Here is a 24704-nt window from a genome sequence, read left to right on the forward strand (position 1 = left end):
ACATCAGAAATGTGCCACAATGCGTCTTGCAACAATAATTCTCAATTAAATCTAATGGCAAGCAAGCAAAGATTTAGCAGAGCAAGTTCACTAAGGTTTTTGAAAACAAGAAATGTGTTTCTCTGGTCCTTTAAATAATGCACATGCCACAATTTTAGTTAAATTAAATTATTTTCTGTCTATGAAGTGGTGTTAAGGTGAGTGCACGTGTACAGGTACATGTTGATCGCTTCTCATAATGAGTATTGTATTAAAAAGATAAGGGATATCAAAAAAGCAAGTGCAGTCTATTTCTTTCTGTGTTCATGTGTCTACATGCATATTAAATGATCAAGCAAACAGCATTCCTTGTAAATAGACTATTTTTAGAACAGGCCATGCCTGCAGGCACCGTGTTTAGGACCATGTCAAGGATTTAAAAATTAAAGGACGTTTCGATTTGTTTTCTTCTGTTGGGCATTATGTAAACAAATTATCACTATTTGACATCATCTTGAGTACAGTGAGACTAGATGGAGGGGTGGGGCGGGGTGCTTTCGGGTAAGAAAATTCTATTAATTGCATAGAATACCAATTTTACCATTAAAAGGTGTGTTATAAGAGTAATCGTGTTAAAAAAACCGCGTGCACGTTAAATACATAGTAAATGTATTACTGAATTTGATGATACCATAGTTTTCGACTCCAAAAGAGCCAATAATGACAGTTGTGAGTCCTATTATGTTATTAAAAAGCTGGTATTGGCAGGATATAAACCCGCCCAATAATTCATAATAGAATTTTAATCAAAATGTTGAAATAAATTTAAAGTCCCGGCACAGTAACCACACATAACAATTTGAGTAACAGGCAAAGTTGAAAGATCCAGGTACTCTTGCATTCTCAAATTAAAAAAAGGTAGTTTGACATAATTGCAAAAAAAATGTTTATCGATACGTATGCCGTTGAAATCTGATGGAAACAATACAGAGAATACAGTATTAGTGGTGGTAAATCAACTCATGGAGATTTAATGATATCTAAGTTATTGTAATTATGCCCATCAAAAAAATAGAAAATTTAACAAAAAACTGAATATTTTTTTTGCAAAAGGCTGAACTACTCAACATTTAACATGCAAATAGACAAAGAATTGAGCAGTCACACTGTCAGCTCACCCTTCTTTCTTATCTTGCCCTGCTTTCGGATCCCGAGCAGAAGAGAAACTGCTGCACTCTTCATCCTTCTTGCGCCTGCTGCTTCTTATCGCGCCTCGCCTCCGTCGTTTTCCTCCGGATTATTCCAGCGTCGCTCTGCGTTCCCTCTCTCCCGCTCTCATAGCACTGTAGCCAGGGTGAGCGGTGTCCGAAAGGCTGGCTATAAATAGATGTCTTCATTCCGTAGTTGTCTCTTCGCGTGATGCTCCAAGCGAACGAAGAAGGATGCAGGCGGACAACGTCACTTGCTCGAACATCTTGTGTCAAGACTTCCCAGAAGAGTAGAAGGTGCAAAATAACAATGTAAGAAAACACTCAATTCTTTATTTAAATCCTTTTTTTGTTTTTCTGGGTTATAACATTTATCTAACGACTAGGAGTCCAATACAGATTAAAATTGTATTGCAAAACAAGTTAAAAATAGTAGGTGCTATAACACGAAATTGGAATACACTAGCTTTTTAAACAGTGGCTATTCTGATAATAATTCAACACGTGATAAAGTTATCATGTGGTTTTAGTGTTCTGTACAAACATTCGGACGGTGCTGAACATGTACCGAAAACATCAGTACATAAAATCACTTTCCTAAAGAATAATTTTGAAATGACTGGTATTTTCAAGACCACATGGTAGAAAACTGGTCATCACATTGACATCACAATTCATGACACCAGGATTCAGTTCCAGCTAAAGGCCTCCTTGTATGGGGTTTGCATGTTCTCACCGTGCATGCGTGGGTTTTCTCCGGGTATTCCGGTCCCTCCTATATCAAAAACATCCATGGCAGGTCAATCACCCTGCGACTGGCAACCAGGCCAGGGTGCCGCCTGCTCACTGCCGAAGTCTGTTGGGATGGGCTCCAGAACCCCTGGTGAACATAAGTGAAATGAAATGAAATGAAATAATAACTGCATGTGTTTGAAATGCATTTGATGGTAGTGTTGATGGATTAATTGACATTTTTATTTTTTTTTCACTTTTCATCCATATGTTTGCTCCTGTTAGTGGATATTTGCTGATGCCAGAGACTTATACCATTTCATACAGTGAGAAACTAACTAATTAATGCTTTGTTAGCGTCTTTAATAGAGGTGGGAATTTCAGTCAAGTGTAAACCGGAGAGGGATGAGCGCCAACAAGCTGTACATGCCCAAGACACACCATGGGAATTGGTGCCCCTAAAACCCTTGTGGTTAAGGGATACAACCAACCAACCAACAGTTGATCAAACCAAACAACCGACCGACACACCAAGCAACCAACCAACAAAACAAACAAACAGCTACAGTTTACTTTAAGAAAGTTTTCCCTAGCCAACTTTTCAACTCACACATTTGTTATTTCTCAGTTGAGAAGAAAGCCCCTTATACTGAATCCAAACCGGCGTTTTTTCAATTTTACACTTAAATGTTCCATCTCTTTAACTTAAGTATTTCATTAGGAATTAGGCCTATTGTCAAGTGAAAGTTGCGAGAAGACAAATCAAGCTGGCCACCTTGAGCAGTGATGATCAACCAGATGCTGCAAAGATTTTAAAATAAAAATTAACAAAGAAACCACATTGATATCCATGCATCAAATCAAAGGTCTGCAACTAGCAGCTTCAGAGCCATGTGTGGTTCTTTGGTTCCCCCTAGTGGCTCCCTGATGCTTTTTGATACTGGAAAATGCTATGGTTTCCGTAAGAGGATAAACATGACACAAACATTCTTAACAAGGTCATGGGATAAAATCCAGCTACCATCCTTCTTGTGCGGAGTTTGCATGCTTACATGTGTTTCCTCCGGGCACTCTGATTTCCTCCCACATTCCAAAAACAAGTGTGTCAGGTTTATTGGCCGGTCCAAATTGTATGTAGGTATGAAAGAGTGAGAGAGTTGTCTGTCTCTGTGTGCCCTGCGACTGCCTGGCAACCAGTTCAGGGTGTCCCCTGTCCACTGCCCCCGCAACCCTACTGATGATAAGCGGTGCAGATAATGGATTGATATGTTTTTTTGTAAAGGTGTCTGCATTTGCTGCTGACTTGCAGGTGCATTGTATGTATGGTGGCATGTACTTTGCATACACTATTGCTTTATTGTCAAGTCAAGTCAAGTCATTTTTATTTGTATAGCCCTTAATCACAAAGAGTCTCAAAGGGCTGCACAGGTTATTGCACGGACTATTATTTCAGACTATTATTACACCATCCCCTGATCTGAAACCAACATGAGGGCAAGGAAAAACTCAAAAACCTAAAAATGAGGAAAATGAAGAAACCTTGAGAAGGGACCGCACATGTGGTAATCCCCCTTTCAGGATGACCAGGCTGCAATAGATGTTGCAATTACAAATAGTACAGAGATATTGACAACAAAAAATATAGGTTATTCATTTGCTATAGAGCAGAAGTGTTTTAGCTTTGATTTAAACATTTCCACTGAGGTTGCAGATCAGATCGGATCTCAGAGGGAAGAGCATTCCACAGCACCGGTGCCCGGATGGAGAACGCTCTCGAACCTGCGGAACACTTCTTGGCTCTTGGGATCACCAGTAGACCGGCGCTTTCAGAACGAAGGCTTCGGACCGGAACATAGATCGGACTTTCTTATCCTAGTTAAATCACATCTTAGGCTAACAGGGAGCCAATGCAGGTTAGCCAAAATCGGCGTGATGTGATCTGACTTTTTTGTCCTAGTTAAAAGCCTCGCTGCAGCATTTTGCACCAGCTGAAGACTCTTGATTCTGGACTTCAGGAGACCGCAGAGTAGTGCTTTGCAGTAATCGAGACAGGAGGTATCAGATTCAGATTCAGATTCAGATCTACTTTATTGTCATTCTAGTACACGTGTATACAGAACGAAATGTCGATGGATCTGACTCCCACAGTTTCCCTCAGTGTCCTTCAGTGTACAGATATAAATAAAGCTGTATTGTGTTATTTACCATAGTGCCGATAGTGCAAGAAGAGACGCTAACCAGATGTGCAAGATGGGCAGTCAGGTTAACAAGTCAGGTACACAGTACCATTATATTGTAAACAATAACACTGTAACACTGTAAGTAACAATATTGCAGAGATCAAATGTGCAAGGAGTGGCAAGCTATAAAAAAACTGCCACTAGTGCAAAAGTCAAATTAGCAGCCGTTTAGATTTAAGTTAACTATATGTTAGATTGACCATTTAACAGTCTAATGGCCAGGGGGACTAGACTATTGCGGAGCCTGGTGGTCCTGCACCGCACACTGCAGTACCTCTTCCCAGAGGCTAGCAGAGTGAATAGTCCATGATGGGGGTGAGAGGGGTCCCCGGTAATGTTCTTAGCATGGGATAAGCAGCGCTTCTGGCCAATGTCCTGAATGGAGGGAAGTGTAGTCCCGATTATTTTCTCCGCTGTCCTCGTTACCCTCCTCACACTACCCCAGTCGGTAGCGCTGCAGCCTCCACACCACACAGAGATACAGCTGGTCAGGATACTCTCTATGGTGCCCCTGTAGAATGTGATGAGGGACGGTGGGGGCAGGTGGGCTCTCCTCATCCTCCGCAGGAAGTACAGGCGCTGCTGTGCCCTCTTAACCAGAGATGCAGTGTTCACGGACCAGGTGAGTTTGTTTGTGATGTGCACCCCTAGGAACTTGATACTGCTGACAACCTCCACAGCCTTGTTGTTGATGCAAAGTGGGGCATGGTTGGGCTGGTTTTTCCTAAAGTCGACAATGATCTCTTTAGTCTTGTCAACATTCAGGACCAGGCTGTTGTCCTTGCACCAGCCCACCATCTGCTCCACTTCCTCTCTGTAGGCCAGGTCGTTGTCATCCCTGATGAGGCCCACCACCGTTGTGTCGTCAGCATACTTCACGATGTGGTTTGTGGCGGACCTAGGGGCGCAGTCGTGTGTCATCAAGGTGAACAGCAAGGGGCTTAGGACGCAGCCTTGGGGGGAGCCCGTGCTGAGGTAGATGACATCTGAACTGTTCTGACCTATCCGCACAGATTGGGGTCTGTCACAGAGGAAGTCCAGCAGCCAGTTCCGCAGGGGGGTGTTGAAACCCAGAAGCCCCATTTTGTCTACCAGATGTTGTGGGATGATGGTGTTGAATGCTGAACTGAAGTCCAGGAACAGCATCCGCACATGGGTGTTCTTCTCCTCTAGGTGTGTCAGGCTCAGGTGAAGCGCAGAGGAGATGGCATCCCTGGTGGAGCGGTTTGTCCTGTAGGCAAACTGAAAGGGGTCGAATGAAGAGGGGAGACTGGAGGTGATGTGCTCTTTAACCAGTCTCTCGAAGCACTTCATTATGATAGGAGTCAGTGCAACGGGCCGGTAATCGTTGAGTGATAAGATCTGGGTTTTCTTTGGCACTGGGATGATGTTGGCAAATTTGAAGCATGATGGTACTTTGGCTTGGTCTAGCGAGGTGTTGAAAATGTCTGTTAGTACACAAGCCAGCTGATCGGCGCACTCCCTAAGTACCCGCCCCGCATTAATTATAATCTCCGCATTCGACTGAGACAGCATAGGACGAAATTTAGCAATGTTGCGAAGATGGAAGAAATCGGTTCCAGTAATTTTCTTCACGTGTGTTTGAAAGGAAAGATCGGGGTCAAATATGACACCTAAATTTTTAAAGTCACTCTGTGTGATGTGACATTTGTCAATGTTCACAGCAGTTTTTGACAATAAGTCGCGGCAGTTAGACTGACCAATAACTAACATTTCGGTCAATATTGTGAATTATCTTATTTATTCTTTTGCAACGTATGTGTCCACAAATTAAAGAGAGTAATCATCATAGGAAACCAGTTGTAGAAAAAACATTAAAGACAAACATACTGCTAGAGTATGTGTGAAAATGTTGTGGCATCCATGGTCCTAAACAAATGTGGAAAAAAGAACAAGGCCATTGTTCTGAATTAAACCAGCCTTTGAAGAAACATGTATTTCTCCCTAAAAGACATTCAAGAGGGTTTTTTTTTTGTTTAAGTGAGTGATGAAGTTGATGCATTAAATATACAGGTTATTTCGACCACACAGCACAGAGAAATGAGGAACTTTTTAATCTGAATCTATTATTGTATTACCAGTACACTTTTGTTTTATTCCTTTGTGGCCTTTGGAAAAAATAAATTGATTATGTAACCTTTATAAAGCAAATTAATCTCTCTCTCTCCCCCTTTGTGTCTTGTCTATCTCCCTCCCTCACGCCTCCAACTCCTCCCTCCGATCAGCTCAATGTCCTGAGAGTAACTCGCACTTTACTATTTCATCACAGTTGACGAAGAACTGACAGTGAGACAACATCCATCCAGGTAGGGTTGATTCTCCCTCTTAGTCATTTTTGTCAGAATATTTACAAATTTTTCATCTTTTAAAGCTTCCATGTTTACTTTCTGATTCTATTTTGATTAAGTCAGATAGGATGAATCAAAAACCTCAAAACAGTGAATTGTGGTTTTTAATCGACGCATTTTTAAACACTGAACTTAGTGAGAAACATTTCATCTTGACCTGATGTCACCACCAAGGAATGTCTGGTTCACAAAGCCTGAGTATGCTACTGAGAATTCTGTGAGATTTGCAAGTGTGTTCAGACTGTGTTCAGCTACTATCTTTACATATTTCTTCTCCAAACATGGATTACAGTATTATCCATATAAGAGTTTAGATGTCTAAGACGACCAACAAACAGTTAACTTGCATGTCTCCAGGATGCCTTTCGGAGGAGGAAACAAGTGTGGCTGTTGCCAGAAGACGGTCTACTTTGCAGAGGAAGTGCAATGTGAAGGGAAGAGCTGGCATAAATCCTGCTTCCTCTGCAGTAAGTAATTCGACTACCGAGAGTGTCAAGTATCTGCGTGAAATGCAGAGATTCCAGAAAGTAAACGTGTGATTTGACACGTCGTAGTCCTTATATGGTGCTGGAAACATCTGACAAAGTTGTCCTTTTATGGAAGCGGAAGACACACACGCTCCCCTTTGAGGAAAGTGTTTATCTATGACACGCAGTTGTTTGCTTTTCTTAATGCCAAGTGCCATTTGAGAGGATTTATGCTGCTTCTTTACTGCATAAATCCCGGCAAAAGTGGGGAATTCGTTGAAACAGTACATCCACAAAAGTAAGCCTATAAATATTGGATTGCCCCCTTCTATGTAAAAATAATGAGGGATATTTAAAAAACATGAAATACTGAATTTAATGACGGCAAGTTAGAATATAGAGCGAATCAAAAAGAATGCTGTAAGAAAAGACATTTTATTTTAATCATGATAAAATAAAATGTGATAAAAACAAATCGGTGTAATCTAAGTTTGAACAAATGTTCATAAGAAAGCTGCCACTTTTAAGTATTTTGCGAATTGATTATCGTTTTCATTTAATTTGATTAAAAATTTGGGGCAGCACGGCAGTGCAGTGGTTAGCGAGTGTGTGGCATAGTTCTGAGGTCATGGGATGAAAACCTGTGTGGAGTTTGCATGTTCTCCCAGTGCTTGCGTGGGTTTCTTCCGGGCACTCCGTTTTTTCTCCCACATTCCAAAAACATGCATGTGAGGTTAATTTGACGGTCCAAATTGTCCCTGGGTGTGAATGAGCGAGTGAGTTGCCTATCTCTGTGTGCCCTGCGACTGGCTGGCAACTGGTTCAGGGTGTCCCCTACTCGAAGATAGCTGGGATGGACTCCAGCACCCCCGTGACCTTACTGATGATAAGCGGTGCAGATAATGGATGGATAGACAAAAGAATGGAACAAATTGTGATTTTTTTTTTGTTCAATTGTGTCGCAAAAACATTTTTAAAGTGTTTAATGTGTCAAGCTAAATATAGTATTTAACATTGATTGATTAATTAGGCAGCACGGCGGCGCAGTGGTTAGCGCATGTGCGGCACAGGTCTACCTCCTGTGTGGGTTCAAATCCAGCTACCGGACTTACTGTGCCGTGTTTGTATGTTCTCCCCGTGCTTGCGTGGGTTTCCTCCGGGCACTCCGGTTTCCTCCCACATTCCAAAGACATGCATTTCAGGTGGATTGGCCGGTCCAAATTGTCCCTGGGTGTGAATGAGCGAGTGAGTTGTCTGTCACTGTGTGCCCTGCGATTGGCTGGCAACCAGTTCAGGGTGTCCCCTGCCCACTGCCCGATGATATGATGATTTCATAAAAAGCACAATTAGTAAATAGTTATGGTTATGACACTTAATTCAGAGCAATTGTATAGTTTTATGTATATCTAATGTTATAAAAGTACATGTGAGAGGACAAGATTGCAGAGGGCCTTTTTGTAAGCCACAAACATGTTTCAGAAGAAATGTCTTTTTGACACGGAAGGTTAGGAGTTTATATTATAAATACACGGCAGAAAAATGCACGTTAATTGTAATATAAAGAATCCTTTCATAACATCATTATATTGAAACAAGCATAACATGCTTTGTGAGTGTCTATTAGTAATATCTGCTCAAGCTTGATAAGAAATATAATTCAATGATTAGTTTATAACATCTGTTTGAAAACTTTAAATACAGGTTATCAATGGTACTTTAAACTCATGTCATATACTAAAACATTTTATCCAAGGCTAATTCTCAATGTCTGTCCCCAGATCAGGGGATGATGTAATGGTGGCCTGCTCATCCCTTTAATTTTTTTGTGATTAAGGGCTAAAAAATAAACATGACTTTTGTTGTTTATCAATTATCACTAAACATGACTGTAACGGAGATTGTGTAATAAAAGGCAATATTATAACACAGTCCCTTCAAAGACAATTGTTTCCTTTGGTAGAATTTCTTTTGAAACAATGTATTTGTGTTTTATGGTACATCAAGGAAAACAGGGTTGTTAGACGTATATGAAAGTTAGTTGTACTACCCCTAGTGATGTTACCTGATACAGGAAATGGGAAGCAAATACATGTATGAATTAGTCTCTAAATACATCCAGTCAACATGCTGGCTTTTCTTTCATTGCAAGTGGTATGCAAGAAGAACCTGGACAGCACAACAGTGGCCGTGCACGGGGACGAGATCTACTGCAAGTCATGCTACGGCAAGAAGTACGGGCCGAAAGGCTATGGCTTTGGAGGTGGAGCGGGGACCCTCAGCATGGATGCAGGGCAGGGTCTTGGAATTAAGCCTCCAGTGTAAGAAGATAATGTATTACATGCATTGATTTGTTTTAAAGGCTCCTCAATACTATTTGTTTTAATATGCATCAAAACTGTCTAATAATCTTTGATACCGATACCGGATACTAACACCCACAGTACATAAAACTGTTTTCCCCCTCCTCATAAAATATCTCATATTTTTTAAATGCCCAAAAATACTTCCAAAATATTTACATTTAAAATGCATGGAAGTAATGAAAATGTAATATTTATATAGTTTCTAAATGCAAAACCGCCACTAGGGGCAGCCAAGGGTTTTTTTTTCCACTGTTGTAAGGACTGATTCCTTATAGTTAGTTATTTGCACTTGTCCATCCCTAATTGATTTTACACAAAAAAACAACAGTAACAATTTTCCTCACCAAAAAGTGGTGCTAGAAGTTAAAACATTAAAAAATAAAATAATGATTATTCGTAACTTTATTAATTTTGATTTTGAAGACTCCGGATACAGGAAAGCTCTCAGTGTGATAGCAAAGTGGACAAATAGTTGCTTACTAACTCCGTAAATCATATTTGCATCAGACAAGATTAAAAAAAAATGCTGCTTTTGGGAAAATGGCGATCAACACAATAGAATAAAGAAATTATTTGAGAAAATGTTGTGGTAATACGAGAGTCATTCAGTTTTTGGTATACAGTAGGAGCTTACTTTTTAATTTTCAATATCTAAGCTCTATCACACACTTTATTCCATGTATGAATAAACCATATTCCCTCAGCGTAAAAAAATCTTTGGATTGATTTATCAGCCAATCGCTCACAGGCCACCTTAACTTCAATCAATGTGTTCCACTTTTTAGACTTTTGGCAATACACACAGTTAACAGTTTTAACAGCTCTCTATGAATTTGCACAGGTTTACACCCTTCAGCAATGAAAACATTGATAACATACCGTGATTCAACCCTGGAGTTTACATCTTGGTCAGCCATCTTTGTTAATCTCCAACCCCCCCCAGGTTTTTTTCCACCTGAAAAAGAAAATAAATCCCCTTGAAAAAAGCAAAAAAACAAAACCAAAAAAATTAAAAGTCAGCTTCTTTTTGGAAGTTTTTATACTAAAAAAAATATATTGTTCATTGAATGACCCTTGTTTCAGTCTGAAATTTCATCTATAGGGGGAATGGGGAGGAAAATCTAGGGTTATTTATGTCAAATTTTTCAAACACTTTTTAAGTTCCGATGGGTGCATTTACAACTAAGATCAATTGACATCAAAGTCCGAAAGACTTAAAAGCCTCATTGATTGTAATTGATGCTGCTCATTATTGAAATGTTACAAGAACAGAATAATAAAACAATAAAAAATATGTGATATCAGAAAATGTAAGACATTTTTTTGACAATGCTTATAACATAATATTGTTCTGTTTTATTGGCAGAGAAACTCCGCACCATCCCACCAATAACCCCAACGCCTCCAAATTTGCCAAGAAAGCTGGTGGTGCTGATGTTTGTCCACGCTGCGACAAAACTGTTTATGCGGCAGAGAAAGTTATTGGCGGCGGCAATGTATTCCAATCCTTTGCACCTATGTCAGTAATTGAATTCTTTCGGTAACAACTTAACTTTTTCTATTCCTGCCCAGTCTTGGCACAAAGGCTGCTTCCGTTGTGCAAACTGCGGAAAAGGACTGGAGTCCACCACTGTTGCAGATAGGGACGGCCAGATTTTCTGTAAAGGTGCAGTATTCATTATGAAGCCTATTTTTTTTTAAAGTTTTGGAGTTTAGCATTTACTACTTATATAACAGCTAAAGTAAATAAAAGTAGTGCATTTGTGTTCTGTTCTTGCAGGTTGTTATGCTAAGAACTTTGGACCCAAGGGCTTCGGTTTTGGTCAGGGTGCAGGAGCTCTGGCTCATTCCCAGTAAATCCTGAAGCCTCAACAGACCTCTGTCTTGTCAATGTCATCAACCGTGCTGCTTTTTCACGTCCATTGCCCTACGCTACTCCTGTTACATGGAAAACAAAGCACAATATTTTGCCGATTTTTATGTCAACTAAAGCTTCCAAATACTTTAAATAAGAATTCGTAATTAAGTCAAGTATTGATGCAACCAAGCAGTTTTGAAGCACTTAAGCAGAAAAAAAATATATGAATAGGTGAAAATAACCTTTGATTGTCACACGACAAAATTGTACAATTTTGAAGAAAAAACAATTGCTGTTTGAAAATGATCTATGAATTGTTTAAAAGAACATTTTGGTGACACTGTAATGTTGGGTTTAGTTTTTTGTGACAAAAATCTGTTTTATTTTATCCGTTTATATATCTTGTTAACACCTGACCGAAAGGCAGATAAAGATCTGTTTCTGTCTTACAAATCCAAATTTAACTTCGATATGGAAATGGATGTTTAATTAAATAGAGTATACCTCAAGCACCCTATCTATTGGACTGCAGCGTTACCCAGAAGTAAGTTAACATAGTAGTTTACATGAGAAGTCCGCATGATTACACTGCCTATTCTGGTCCCATTTGTCTCATTTATAAAGATTATTTATAAACATTTAGGCATCTAATGTAAACGGTCAATGCATAACTCCCTGTCGCACTTGGGCGCAAGATGGCTGTACAGTATTTAGTATTAGCAACACACATATGATTGACCCCTTTATTGATTTGGTAAAATTATGTTTATAGCGTCCGCTATCAAGACAGCAAGACTGTCTCACTTTGGACAAAAAAGGAAAAAATGTGCCTTAAGTATAAAAACAAGAGTATCTTCATTGAGCGTAGTTTTCTTTCTTCTAAAACAAATAATCTCGCTTTTAAGTTCAAAAATACACTTTCAACTTTTAACAAGCACAAATGAGCTGCGAAAGCATTATAAATGGCCAAAACAATGACAAAGTTGTTAATATATTGGTGAATAAAAAATAAGCAAAAATGTCAGTTTATTTTTGTTAAGAATTTTGAGACTTATCCCCCCCAAAGGAACACATTGAACCGCTCGCCATGGTGAGCAAACACACAATGCCTTTTCCATTAGCAAGTAACATATCTGTCAAATCATCATGCTTGCATTTGTGGCCACTTAACAGCACTAGCAGCTGCAGCTTTCATCGCGTATCATGCACACTGTATATAAGTGACGTGAGGTGAAGTGAAGTGAGATTTATGAAAAAAAATCAATGCATTTGAAATAAAATATGGATTTCTGGCTCAGTTACTTTGTAGTTTTCTTTTGGTTTTATTTTTTCATTGGAGAGATTTGGGTCATATTGCCCACCCAATCACTAAATAACACTTTGCAGGATTCCCTTATCATTAAACCTTAAAATCACAACGCCCCTGTTTACTCAATGCAAGACATACTGTAAGATAAACACAAAGAACATTTGTGTCAAAAAGCAATTAACTAAAACATTTTTTCACCATCCTTCTGAGTTAGTTTTCCACTTGCAGAAAATTTAGTGTTATTATACATAGTAATGCAGCGTTTCGCAGACTTCATCTTCATTAGACAATCTTTGATGATGTTGTCCTCTGCTACCAGTGCCTGAGTAGATCTAGATAAGAGCCGAAGTGAGCAAAAAAATGGGGGTCTTTGTAGAAAAAAAGAAAATCCCCGTGAAAAAAAGTTGTTATACAGTGTACACAATTTGAAAAGATCAAAAAAGTATAAAATACAGGGAAACCGTCTCAGTTGACAGGTATAGAATGTTGACTTTTCCTACCCTAATTTCACAATCGTTATGCTTGAAAAAATATATTCGGCATCAATGTATTATGATTTTATCTTCACAGTAACAGATGTTTAAATACTCTCCATGTCAGAACCAGAACAGATACAGGACCCAATCGCGTGACGTTTTCACACAAGCTTTTTATTTTATGGGAAATGGGGAGTCATGCACGTTAGGAAGCCGGTCTGGCGTGGAAGGACCGGACGCCAGAGACCGACGAGATCGATAACGAATCAGGGTAACGAAAATAAACAGGAGAAACTAGACGGGGACCAAAACTGGAGAAACTAACCAACAGGACCAGAATAGACGGAAAACAAAACTGGAACCCGAAATCAAACAGCATAAAAATAAACGGGAACAATACCGGAATGCAGAACCCACGTCTTGTGGGGCATGCGTTCGTTGACGGGCTGACACTGAAGCAAGAGAGCGGTGAGCTTTATATACATGGAAAGTCAATCTCTAAACGAGCCGCAGTTAACAACACATGGGCGGGGCCAATTGGGCACCATGGCAACCGTGACACACACGAGCGCGGCCAAGTGGGCGCCATGGCAACCGTGACACTCCAAAAGGTCTTGATTTGGTTTAAAAGTAAAAGACGAAAACACGTCTCTCTAAGGTGTCTAAAATATGTTACACTATTGGTCAATCTAGAAAGCCTATTTTCTCATAAACTATCAAAACAGTCTTCACAATTGATGAACACTAAAAATAAGAACATATTATCGGGCCCCAAAAAAACATGTACAAAAATGAACACACACGGTATAAGACTTTTGGACAATTCCCTTTGTTTTTTCTTCACCCCAGTTGATAATTAACTATAATATGTTGGCAACATGGACAGCATGGCGGCGCAGTGTTTAGCGCATGTGCGGCACAATTCTGAGGTCATGAGATCGAACCTCCTGTGTGGAGTTTACATGTTATGCGTGGGTTTCCTCTGGCCACTCCGGTTTCCTCCCACATTCCAAAAACATGCATTTGAGGTTAATTGGCTGGTCCAAATTGTCCCGAGGTGTGGATGAGCGAGCGAATTGTCTGTTCCTGTGTGCCCTGCGACTGACTGGCAACCAGTTAAGGGTGTCCCCTACCCATTGCCCGAAGATAGATGGGATGGGCTTTGGCACCCCCGTGACCCTACTGAGGATAAGCGGTGCAGATAATGGATGGATGGGTGGATGGGTGGGTGGATGGATGGATGTTAGCGATATGTATTAAAATAAGACTGGATAAAAGGCTGCTGAGGATTTTCTGGGCTGCATTGATGACTCTAATTTTGCATGTGAAAATGTCTGTCCCAGGTTTAATAGACAGCAATATTATAAGAGAGTGAGGAGGAGAACCCCCTCACCCCTTTTTTTATTTTATATTATTCGTTAATTTTATAATGAGTTGTTTGTTGCCACGTGCCTTAAAAAAAATAGTCCGTAGTTAATAATCTGCGTTCTGTGTAGCCCCTTAAGACTCCTTGTGATTAAGGGCTATACAAATAAACATGACTTGACTAATATTTGTTTCAAATGGACATAATTGTGCTTGGAGATAGATCAGAGAATAAGAACTAATAGTAAGGAACAGCTAAGACAAGCACACATTTAACCAACATTGCTCTTTCTTTAATATGATTCGCTGGCAGCATTTCTGTGAGCACAATAAAAGCAAATAAAGAGGCCACATCAGAGCATGCTTGTCCTTTAATGTTTTCTGACATTAAGGCCTTTTTTTACCGCAACTGCCATCTTAGTGACATGCAAAAGACACTTCATGTATCTGCGTCAATGTTGCCTGTCTTTATTCATGATGGAACCAGCATGCGAGTGTGTGAATGTGTGTGCGTTCATATCAAGTAAAAGAGGAGGGACAAAAAGCAACGGAGGGATAAATATCTCCACTGCTTTTTTTCCACCCATCACTTGCTGTCTCACATCATCTTCCTGCAGAGGTACGTAACTCCTCACAATACTACTAACACTCTTCATATTTAAATAGTTATTTACATATAATTTGATGAATTTAATAGGACATTTTAGGAAGAATGGATATCCATCCATTATCTACAGTGGGACCTCGCTACTTCGCGGTTCCACGTTCGCGGGTACAGAGCTTCCCGTGTCTAAAAAATAATAATAATAAAATAAAATTAAAAAAAAAAAAGTTTTTTTTTTTGTTTTTTTTTAAGCATTTTTGAAGAGGCGTCGCTACTTCGCGGATTTTCTCCATTTGTTTTTCTTGTCATTGTTGGGTTTGAGATTTCCAATTAGTTAAGTCGATGCAAAAAAATTATCAATCTTATTGTGTTTCTTGGACGCTCCCAGCATTCCCAGAATAATTATAGTTTAGAATTACCCTAGTTGTTGCCATGTTGTTTTGTCACGTCTGCCATCACTTGGCCTTTTTTTGGCTAATGCAAGAATGCAATAAGCGCTACAAGAGGGTGTGGACAAGGGATGGCGGGCCGCCTGACAGCTTGATCTTACCCAGCAGGCCTTTTTACAACTAAGACATGCTAATACGGGGTAAGCATTCACATAAAACAAACAAACGAACAATAAGACCCGCGCGTGAGTAATTTGATAAATATCTGTTGAGTCCAGTTCCATTCTGGGAAAGGCCAGACGCTCATCAATGTGCAGGAATGTTTCTGGAGTGGAAAGTGTATTAAGATCCTTTTGGGGGCCCCAAAAGGTGTTATTTTTGTCTTTCAGGGTCACTGAGATAGCCAAGATGCCGGAGAAAGTGTAAGTGTTGTGTTTGTTCTCTCTCCTCTATGTTTATTTTGCGAGACTGATTAGGTAACACAATCATTGTGATGACATTAATTCTGTCGTTTGTTTCCAATACTTCCCACTACAGAATCGAGGTAAGACTTTTGACACTTTGTGTTAAAACCAATTGTAACGTATGCGTCCTCCTATTGCACGCAGAAGAAATCGAAAATTTCAGCTTCTCGCAAGCTAATGCTTAAGGTGAGGTTTGTGTGAAATGTGTAAAAACGTGGAGGAAGGCAAAAAAGTGTGTGTTTGTGCTGCAGAGTTTGATGGTGGCAAAGGCCAAAGAAGATTTGGAGCAGGAACTGGTGGAGAAAGAGAAGCAGAAGGAGGAGTACCTTGAAGAGAATGCACCCCCTTTAAACATCAACTCCATGAGCTTGGAGGAGCTGCAGGTACCTGAAGGTTTTGCAACACTTAGCCATTGATTGAGCAACAATTCGTAAAATGTATATTTTCTGAGAAAGTTTGGAAAAAAATATGTCTTTGACAATTTTCTTCAACTTTCATTGAGTGTGCTGCTCTTGTTTGTAAGACACCTGACCAAATCTCAAGGAAAAGTTGAAATTGAAGGAACACTAATAATGGCTAAAGTGACCCAAAAGTTAACATCACCCAACCTGACAGATATGTTGCATCCTCCAGACCAGGGGTCCGGAACCTAAGGCTCGTGAGCCAGGTATTGCTGTTTTCACGAGTGCATACGGCTCTAAGATAAAATGCTACTTGTGCAAATATCCTATGTAGCATCCCAATTCTGATAAGCTCAAATTTGAGTTTGGTGCGTGCATTGCGGAAGCAACACTGTCGTCAGGAATTGCTCGGTTCAGTATATAAAGGGCACAGTCTCAACCACAGTTTACAATCAAGGTGACACTCCAAAAGTCACTAAGTAGTCTTTTATATGGAAGCTCAATAAATAATGTATGTTCACTCTTGACACACTTTACGATAAAAACCCACACAACAAACTGCAAACACGCAAAAATTCTATTATCAAATCATCTAACGAAGGGGTCTCCAATGTGGTGCCCCTTCATAATAGCTGAGGTGCCCATGGACCTGTTCTGAAAATAGGTCACCATTGCTAAGTCATTTTGATTTTCTAGTAAAAAATGTGTTTTAGTGTATCTAACCCTAATTTCAATAATTAGCCTCACAATAACATAGTTACAACATAGTAAGAACATAATAGGGTTGTTATTTTAGAACTGCATAGCAAAATAGGTGCCCTGTGCGCTAATTAGTAAAAAAATAAATTAGAAAAAAAGTAGTTCACAGCTCGAAAAAGTTAGACCCTCTATGTATTTTAACACAGTGAAATAAAATGCACTGAAAATGAGCTTTTGCCTGGAGAGCAGGTTTTGTATTAAAATATAAAATATGTATTTATATATTTTCCTATTATGGCTCTTTGGTTCAAAAGGCTCCAGGCACTTGAGACTCTTTTCTGCCGACTCAAGCTCAAAATTGGTTTCAGGGGATGATTTTAGAGGGATTAATTTACTGTATTTAGTGATTTCTGAAACGTCATCAAATGTAGTTATCTGCTTATGCCCCCACACAATCATGGCAACAGAAAGTGTTGGTAATTTACATCAAAGGTTTTAAAAACAAAACAAAACATCAATTCCCTGTTTTGCGGGGTGTTTTCCTTCAGGAAACTTGACATTCTGTATGAAATGTATGGATGAAATTTTGACGCATTTTGACTAAGGATGGACAAGAAACTAAACCAGGTACTGATTTTGGACCAATTTGAGGGAAGCTCCATGTTCAAAAATCGAAGCTTTGTGTGGAAGACAACTGCCCATCCAGATTTTGGGAAAATTCTTCCTCCTAGAGTTCTGTACAAAATATGAAAAAGTAAAAAATAAACTGGAAATTCATTCTTAAAAATGGTGTATTGATTGTACATTCTTTTGTTATTGAATTATAATAACAAATCAAGTGCATTGTAATACTTTCAAATACAGTGCATAACAAAACAAAACCTGTAATTGTCAGAGCATTTTGTTATCTTGTATAAGTTCTTCAAATTTCAAATAAATCGGATAAAATTTACAAGCACTGATTAACATAATTAGAGAATCTTGTAATGGCTAAAATGAGCAATTCAACTAGCAGATATAACTTTTATCTTTGGTACATGGCTGACTTTTGTGTCTAGCTAAATACTACAGTTAAATAAATGGCTTTAGGTGTATATTTACAAGTCGAATTGTTCGGCAATTTACATAGAAATGTGTTTACGTGATAGAATTGATCCAAATGTGGCTGCAATTAGACCTCATCCCTAAAAAGATATATATATAATAATAATAATAATAATAATAATTTCCTTTGTATTGTCATTCTTTATGTAACAATGTACACAGAACGAAATGTCGATACACCTGACCCGTTGTAGCGAGCCGATGCAGCCGCAGCCAACAGAGGGCGCCGCCATTTTACCAATGTTATAAGTCTTAGGTATGACTCGGCCGAGGCGCGAACCAGCGACCTCCCAGTCTCAAAGCGGGCGCCCTACCTTTACACACCGCAAAAATCTATTACAATAATAATGATAATAATGATAAAAACAACGTTTTACTGGCCCATTTCCAGTTTTTTACCATATTTTTTAGATATTTTATTTAATTTTCCAGTAAAAATTAAAGATTCGATAATGATCATAAGGCAAACTTGAGAACATTTAAGTAATATTAACTGTGTTATTTTAGCTCAAATAAAGCTTAAGAAGAGCAAAATCTAAATTCTACACATAATATTCAACATTGAATACCTCTAATAATTTTAATAGTGATTAGTTTTATACAATTTACTATAAAAAGCATACAAAATAATGTAAAAAAGAAAAGTACCTAAAATTTGACTTTTTATTTCTATTCCTTTAATTATTTCCCCTTCTATATGGTGCTCACTGTAAGGATTATTTTTCTTATGTTAAAGGTGGGCTGCGTCATTTGAGGTGTCCTTAGAAAGTTGAAAGTAGATTTTTTTTCTCTCTTTCAGGTATGTGTAAACAATGCCCAACTGAGTTCAGAGTGCTCTTATGCTTTTTTTTCCACTGTGCCTATCTGCTTTTATCTTACTTTTAGCAGAGCTGTTCGGGGTGGAACACATTAGGTTCCCAGAATGGGGGCTGGAGAGTGATGTAATGCTCTCAACAGGTTGTTCTTTTGTTTTTATTTTTCCGTGTAGAATGAAAATGGTAAAAGTAAGAAAAGGCAAGCTTCAAGTAGAGTTCAAACATCAACCCAAACCCCATAAAGATGAAAAAGGTTTTTTGGAGCATGTCTAAGAAATGCACGTATTTGCATGCACATAATGACCAAGCTGACGGAGGCTACAATGATAACATATGCCCAGAAATGGCAGCAGAGAGTTCTAAATTTCATAAAGCTCCTTAAATAAAAAAATAGTTAAAGAGCTAATAAAATAGCTCATGTAAAATAATCATTTTAGTAGATGATATGGTAAAATAAATGAAGTAAAATAATGATTTGCATTGCTAGATCATTTATACAATTTTTACATTTATTTGGAAAAATAAAACTAAAATCTAGTTATTTTTGACTTTTTTTACTAGAAAATATAACAATAATTTTCAATTAAATATATATAGATGCAAACGGGGAAATATGTTACTGTTCTATTATTTTCGGAAATAAAGCATCAATTGATTCTCTATTATGCAGAAGCTATGTGAAGAGCTCCATGCCAAAATAGACGTGGTGGATGAGGAACGCTACGACATCGAGGCCAAAGTCATGCACAACACCCGAGAGGTAAGAAGTCCCACGGGCGGTGTCGACAGCAGTCTGTTTATAAACAGTGTGGTGCCACTTAGATCAAAGACCTAAACATCAAGGTCCTGGACCTACGAGGGAAGTTCAAGCGGCCTAACCTGCGTCGTGTGAGGGTCTCAGCAGATGCCATTCTCCGCTCGCTGCTGGGATCCAAGCATAAAGTGTCCCTGGACCTGCGAGCCAACCTCAAGTCTGTCAAGAAGGAAGACACGGAAAAGGTCAGTAATCCATGGACAGCGATGGAGTGCCAGAACGATTCCTTTTACTCACTGTGTCTTTCTTCTTCAGGAGAAGACGACGGAGGTGAGCGACTGGAGGAAAAACGTGGAGGCCATGTCTGGCATGGAAGGCCGCAAGAAGATGTTTGATGCTCAAGCTCCTCCCCAATAAGTGATGATGCACAATAAACAGTTTCAAAAAGACTCACTGAGAATTTTTCAGAGCTTCCTTCTCTTTTGTTGCCACAATACAATAAAAATATAGCACAATCTGAAAATGTGTTTGCTGTCTGTCATTTCATGTTACGACAAAAACTCCAGAACAGATTTGCCCGTTTATCTGCTGCAGATGATTTAAAGCTTTACTTTTACTGAACCCTGTTCAGTTTTCAGTTTTCAACTTCAAATAATTAAGCGTTAGGCAACAAAATGTCATTTCACCTCCCTTCAACATTTCCAATTTCATTAATGAATGACATCATCAAGGATAAGATGTTAATATTTTTCTATCAGTAGAATTAGAATTGTCTTTTTTTTTATTCATAACAACAAAGTAAACATTGTTCACAATGAGACTATACGTGGCACACCAAGACGAAAGGCATAATAAAAAAAACTGAAAAATAAGATAATAAAGGTAGAATAAAAAGAGGAAAAAAATATATAATTAGTTCTTGGAGACTGACTTAAAGTTGTCAATGTATCAAAAGCATTTAAAACATTGTGCTTTGGCAATAAATGCAACATCTTACCAAACTAAGTTGATAAAAATCGAGATACTGTTTTAGTAAATATTCAAATAAGCCTTATTGTCTTAAAGTACCAAAACTTGGGTCTTCTGTGAATGGAAGATACAGAACTACTGACTTTAAAATCAAATTTGAATGAATTCATGACCTTAAAATAAATATTCAAGGGTTTCATAAATCAGTACGCATGGAGATTTTGTTGAAAATAATTACTTCCCAGGAATAAATCAGGCTGATGCTTAAGTTGTGTCTGTTTCTGATGACATGCCGACAAATTCAATATGGGTGACATTTTTTATTACACTATTATTCTGACGCCGTAACAATTTCTGCCAGTCATTTGTAAGTCAAGTCAAGTCAAGTCATTTTTATTTGTATAGCCCTAAATCACGAAGAGTCTCAAAGGGCTTCACAGATTGTTACACTATATTACACAAACTATTTTCAACCGACAAGAGGAGTAGGTGTTTGGCCTTTTATCCTGACATTCTATTTATTTTATTTTTCTCCTTTTTTAGTGCATGTTTATCCTGGGGAGCCATGTCTGATCTCGTAGTAAACAATATTTCACTACGTTTCTATCAATAAATATCATTCTAATTGAAATTTTAGGTTCACCATATAAGGGCTGTCGAGTTTAGCTTTAGCCACACGGTGGCAGTGTTTTCTCAATAATCTCCAACGACGGACATGTAAAATATAAACTTGAATACTGTTGAGCCTTCAGAAAAGGCAGCTATGAGTACATTACTGGTCGTTCAAGATTTTTTTCCCAGTTCTTTTTTTTTACATTACGTTTTGATAATTATGGAATTCCTGAGGCAGAAGTACGTTTTCTTTCAATAAAAAATAAAATGTAATACAGTCAGGGTTGGGTAGGGTTACTTTAACTTGATTACTTTCAATTACTTTTGGATTACTCCAATACCAAATGTGCTAATAAAAGACAAAAGAAACTAAATATGAATAAAATGACTAAATTTTGTGCAGGCTTAGGGAGTAACGACAAAAATGATGTTGGCAAGCTGTTTAGATTTATTTTCATTTTGTTTCTGTCGCATTTTATGTTAGTTTTGCCGGAGATCAAAGCCAGGAGAGAAAGCTTACCACGTGTTGTGAGTCATCATTTTATTCATATTTAGTTTCTTTTGTCTTTTATTAGCATATTTGGTATTGGAGTAATCCAAAAGTAATTGAAAGTAATCAAGTTAAAGTAATCCTACCCAACCCTAAATACAGTACAGATTAAACAAAATCAACTTCTATTGGTGGAAAGAGAAGGCACTTCCACGCATGTATTTTTTCAAATACATTTAAAAAATATTTTCTTTCTTTAAAAAACAAAACAGAATATTAATATGTGAAGTCTTCTTTTTGCGTGTTAGGATATTAAATATTGAATGTTAACCAGTTTACTTAAAGGCTTTTAGTTTATTTAGTGCCCCAAAAATGTCGAAAATATTAATGGTGGTTTGACCACTTGATGTCTTTTTTTTTGGACATGTTCAAAATCAAACAATAATCTCAAAACTCTACTAAATTGGATATTTTTTAAAACGTCATAGGCTTTGAACAAAACCCTGGTCAACATATTCAGCAAAAAACAACAACAATTAACGGCTTATTATGTAACATTTTGTCGGTTCCGTAAATACTGTAAAGCAGCATTAGCTTTGTTAAAAATTGATTTTATTCTAGAGTGAACATGACTAACTCACACCATGTTGTTAATAAATGTTTACATGACATAATAGTCAGAAAACGTTCATTTGTTCAAGTTTAAACCGTTTTATTCTGTTTACCTGGGATGTTTGTTTAAAGCGTTTCGACCTCTTTTTCAGGCGTGACGCGTTCAAGTGTAGCCCGGAAATTGTACAACTAGCACGGTAGTTGCAGGGGTTTTGTTTTGTTTTGTATTTGGTTTTGGTTTTTTTCCACAATTTGATTAGATCAACTAATTCTTGTGAGGGCAAACAATACTCAATATGCAAAAAAAAAAAATCATGAAAAATTAATGCTATTAGCTACTAATCATCATACCTGTCAAGTTCCAGGGCTCCATGCCCTTACAAACTGTCGTATTTTCCCTTACAAAATACAAAATAATCTTACACCATATTTTTTTTCCAAACGTGTTTATTTATGTAGTTTAACATGTTATATTGTACATGTTTTTCGTTATATCATTCTGTACATCTCTCATCTCATCTCATTAGCTGCACCGCTTATCCTCAGTAGGGTCGCGGGGGTGCTGGAGCCCATCCCAGCAATCATCGGGCAGTGGGCAAGGGACAGGGGACACCCTGAACTGGTTGCCAGCCAATCACAGGGCACACAGGGACAGACAACCCGCTCGCTCATTCACACCTAGGGACAATTTGGACCGGCCAATCCACCTGAAATGCATGTCTTTGGAATGTGGGAGGAAACCGGAGTGCCCGGAGGGAACCCACGCAAGCACGGGGAGAACATACAAACTCAGCACTGGAAGTCCGGCAGCTGGATTTCAAACCACACAGGAGGTTCCCAAGACCTTAGAACTTTGCCGCACACGCGCTAACCACTGCTCCGCCGTGCTGCCCCATTCCGTACATATTCTTAATAACAAACTAAAAAAAAATAAATAAAAAAAAAATCAGGAACAATTGTTATCAGTGTAACTAAAATATCCTTTAATAACACTTTAAAATTAAATTTGTAAATAAAGATATTTTTGGGAGGAAAAATATAGTAGGCATTTCTATTTCGTAAACAAAACCACAATATCAACCATTGATGCTTGTATTTTAAATTTGAATGAATGAATGAATGAATACTTTATTTCGAACTTTAAAATAAAAACAGAACAAAAACTGTAACTCAACAAAAAAATAATGTTTTATTGTTTTAATAAGCTTATTAAATAGAATACGATTGCTATTGTCGGAAGCGCAGCAGAATGCGCGTTCACGTGAGGGGGGGAGGATTTTGCAGGAGAGTCGAAATGAGGCACTACAGTGGCAGACGCATGCCCACAGTAGCATCAAACGCTCGCTTTGTTTGCAACGAAATAAACGATACCGAGATAGAAGCTACCGCAGGATGACCAAATGTAGCGACCCTCTTTCATGCACGACACAAGGTTTCACAATCTCTGGGTTTATTGCCTGCATTCAATAAACAAAACAATACAAAAGTCAGGGGCCTCTGTTCACGACTGCAATTATCTTCAACGCTTACAAACTCACTTCAGCTACGGCAAGCAGACAACATGCGAGCACATTAATAATGAAACTTCGATAATAACAATGAACATAACTTTCACACGTACCTGCATTCAATAAACAAAACAATACAAAAGTCAGGGGCCTCTGTTCACGACTGCAATTATCTAAAATATTAAAGATACAAAAGAACGGGTCATCACTCAACAGGCCGCACCTCGTGGCGTGTTTGCATCAAAACACGTTGCATCTTCATTTCAAGCTGTATTGCTTAACTTCTTATTTAGTGCTTTTTTATATACATCATTTAGCACAACTTATATATCTTTATATACAAAAATAATTTCGAAAGCAGCTCAAATGTCTAGCAAAATATGCATTTTTTTTATCCAACTGATATTGGGCACATCTTACCTTCAACGCTTACAAACTCACTTAAGCTACGGCAAGCGCTGAAGCCCATAGTGCCAAACGAAAAAAACAGTCGCAGACGCCCATGACTTAACAACTGAATGAGGTACCGGAATATTAACAATAATACAACAAAAACACAGATTTTGTGAGAATTCAAAAAAACATTCAAAACAATCAAATTTCAACTCTGTTACACCAAACAAAAGTTAATAGGTGAATATGTAGAGGAGATATACAGTGGGACCTCGGTTATCACGGTTATTGGGGACCAAAACCACCTGCGATGAGTGAAAATCAGCAAAGTAGCGGCGCACCTTCAAAAAAAAAAACAACTGTTTTTTTGTTTGTTTTTTAATTATTGTTTTTTAGACCCGGTTAATGGGGAACAAAACCACCCGCAAAACAGGAAAATCTGCGAAGTAGCGACGACCCTTCAAAAAGGAAAAAAAAAATAAATCTCATCTCATTATCTGTACCGTTTATCCTTATTAGGGTCG

The 24704-nt window shown here is 38.3% G+C and overlaps 2 protein-coding genes and 1 long non-coding RNA gene across 4 annotated transcripts; 2 read left to right on the forward strand and 1 right to left on the reverse strand.

Moving 5' to 3' along the window:
* Positions 1–1479: 1479 nt before the first annotated feature.
* On the forward strand, positions 1480–12513 carry csrp1b (cysteine and glycine-rich protein 1b). The gene is made up of 7 exons (XM_088338981.1): positions 1480–1499; positions 6406–6486; positions 6886–6995; positions 9145–9313; positions 10725–10854; positions 10931–11024; positions 11139–12513. The coding sequence occupies exons 3-7, from the start codon at positions 6887–6889 to the stop codon at positions 11213–11215; spliced, it is 579 nt and encodes a 192-aa protein (XP_088195107.1). The 5' UTR covers positions 1480–1499; positions 6406–6486; position 6886; the 3' UTR covers positions 11216–12513.
* Positions 12514–14915: 2402 nt separating this feature from the next.
* Positions 14916–20119, forward strand: tnni1b (troponin I type 1b (skeletal, slow)). Of its 2 annotated transcripts, none has more exons than XM_088337260.1 (7): positions 14916–14985; positions 15455–15781; positions 15897–16009; positions 16075–16206; positions 19513–19602; positions 19665–19841; positions 19912–20119. In XM_088337260.1, exons 3-7 carry the CDS (start codon positions 16001–16003, stop codon positions 20011–20013), a joined length of 510 nt encoding a protein of 169 aa, XP_088193386.1. In that variant the 5' UTR covers positions 14916–14985; positions 15455–15781; positions 15897–16000; the 3' UTR covers positions 20014–20119. The 2 variants fall into 2 exon arrangements, with proteins under 2 accessions (XP_088193386.1, XP_088193387.1); XM_088337261.1 differs by lacking the exon at positions 14916–14985 and having other exon boundaries at positions 15218–15559; positions 15638–15781.
* On the reverse strand, positions 19720–22447 carry LOC148364781 (uncharacterized). Its single transcript, XR_015850644.1, has 3 exons — positions 22393–22447; positions 19894–19999; positions 19720–19815 (listed from the first exon to the last, which is right to left on the reverse strand). It is a non-coding gene; the product is annotated as an uncharacterized LOC148364781 (long non-coding RNA).
* Positions 22448–24704: the final 2257 nt, after the last annotated feature.

The sequence above is a fragment of the Urocampus carinirostris genome, chromosome 6 (genome assembly GCF_059441175.1).
Source record: "Urocampus carinirostris isolate Australia breed hairy pipefish chromosome 6, RoL_Ucar_1.0, whole genome shotgun sequence".
NCBI classification, from domain to species: Eukaryota; Metazoa; Chordata; class Actinopteri; order Syngnathiformes; family Syngnathidae; genus Urocampus; species Urocampus carinirostris.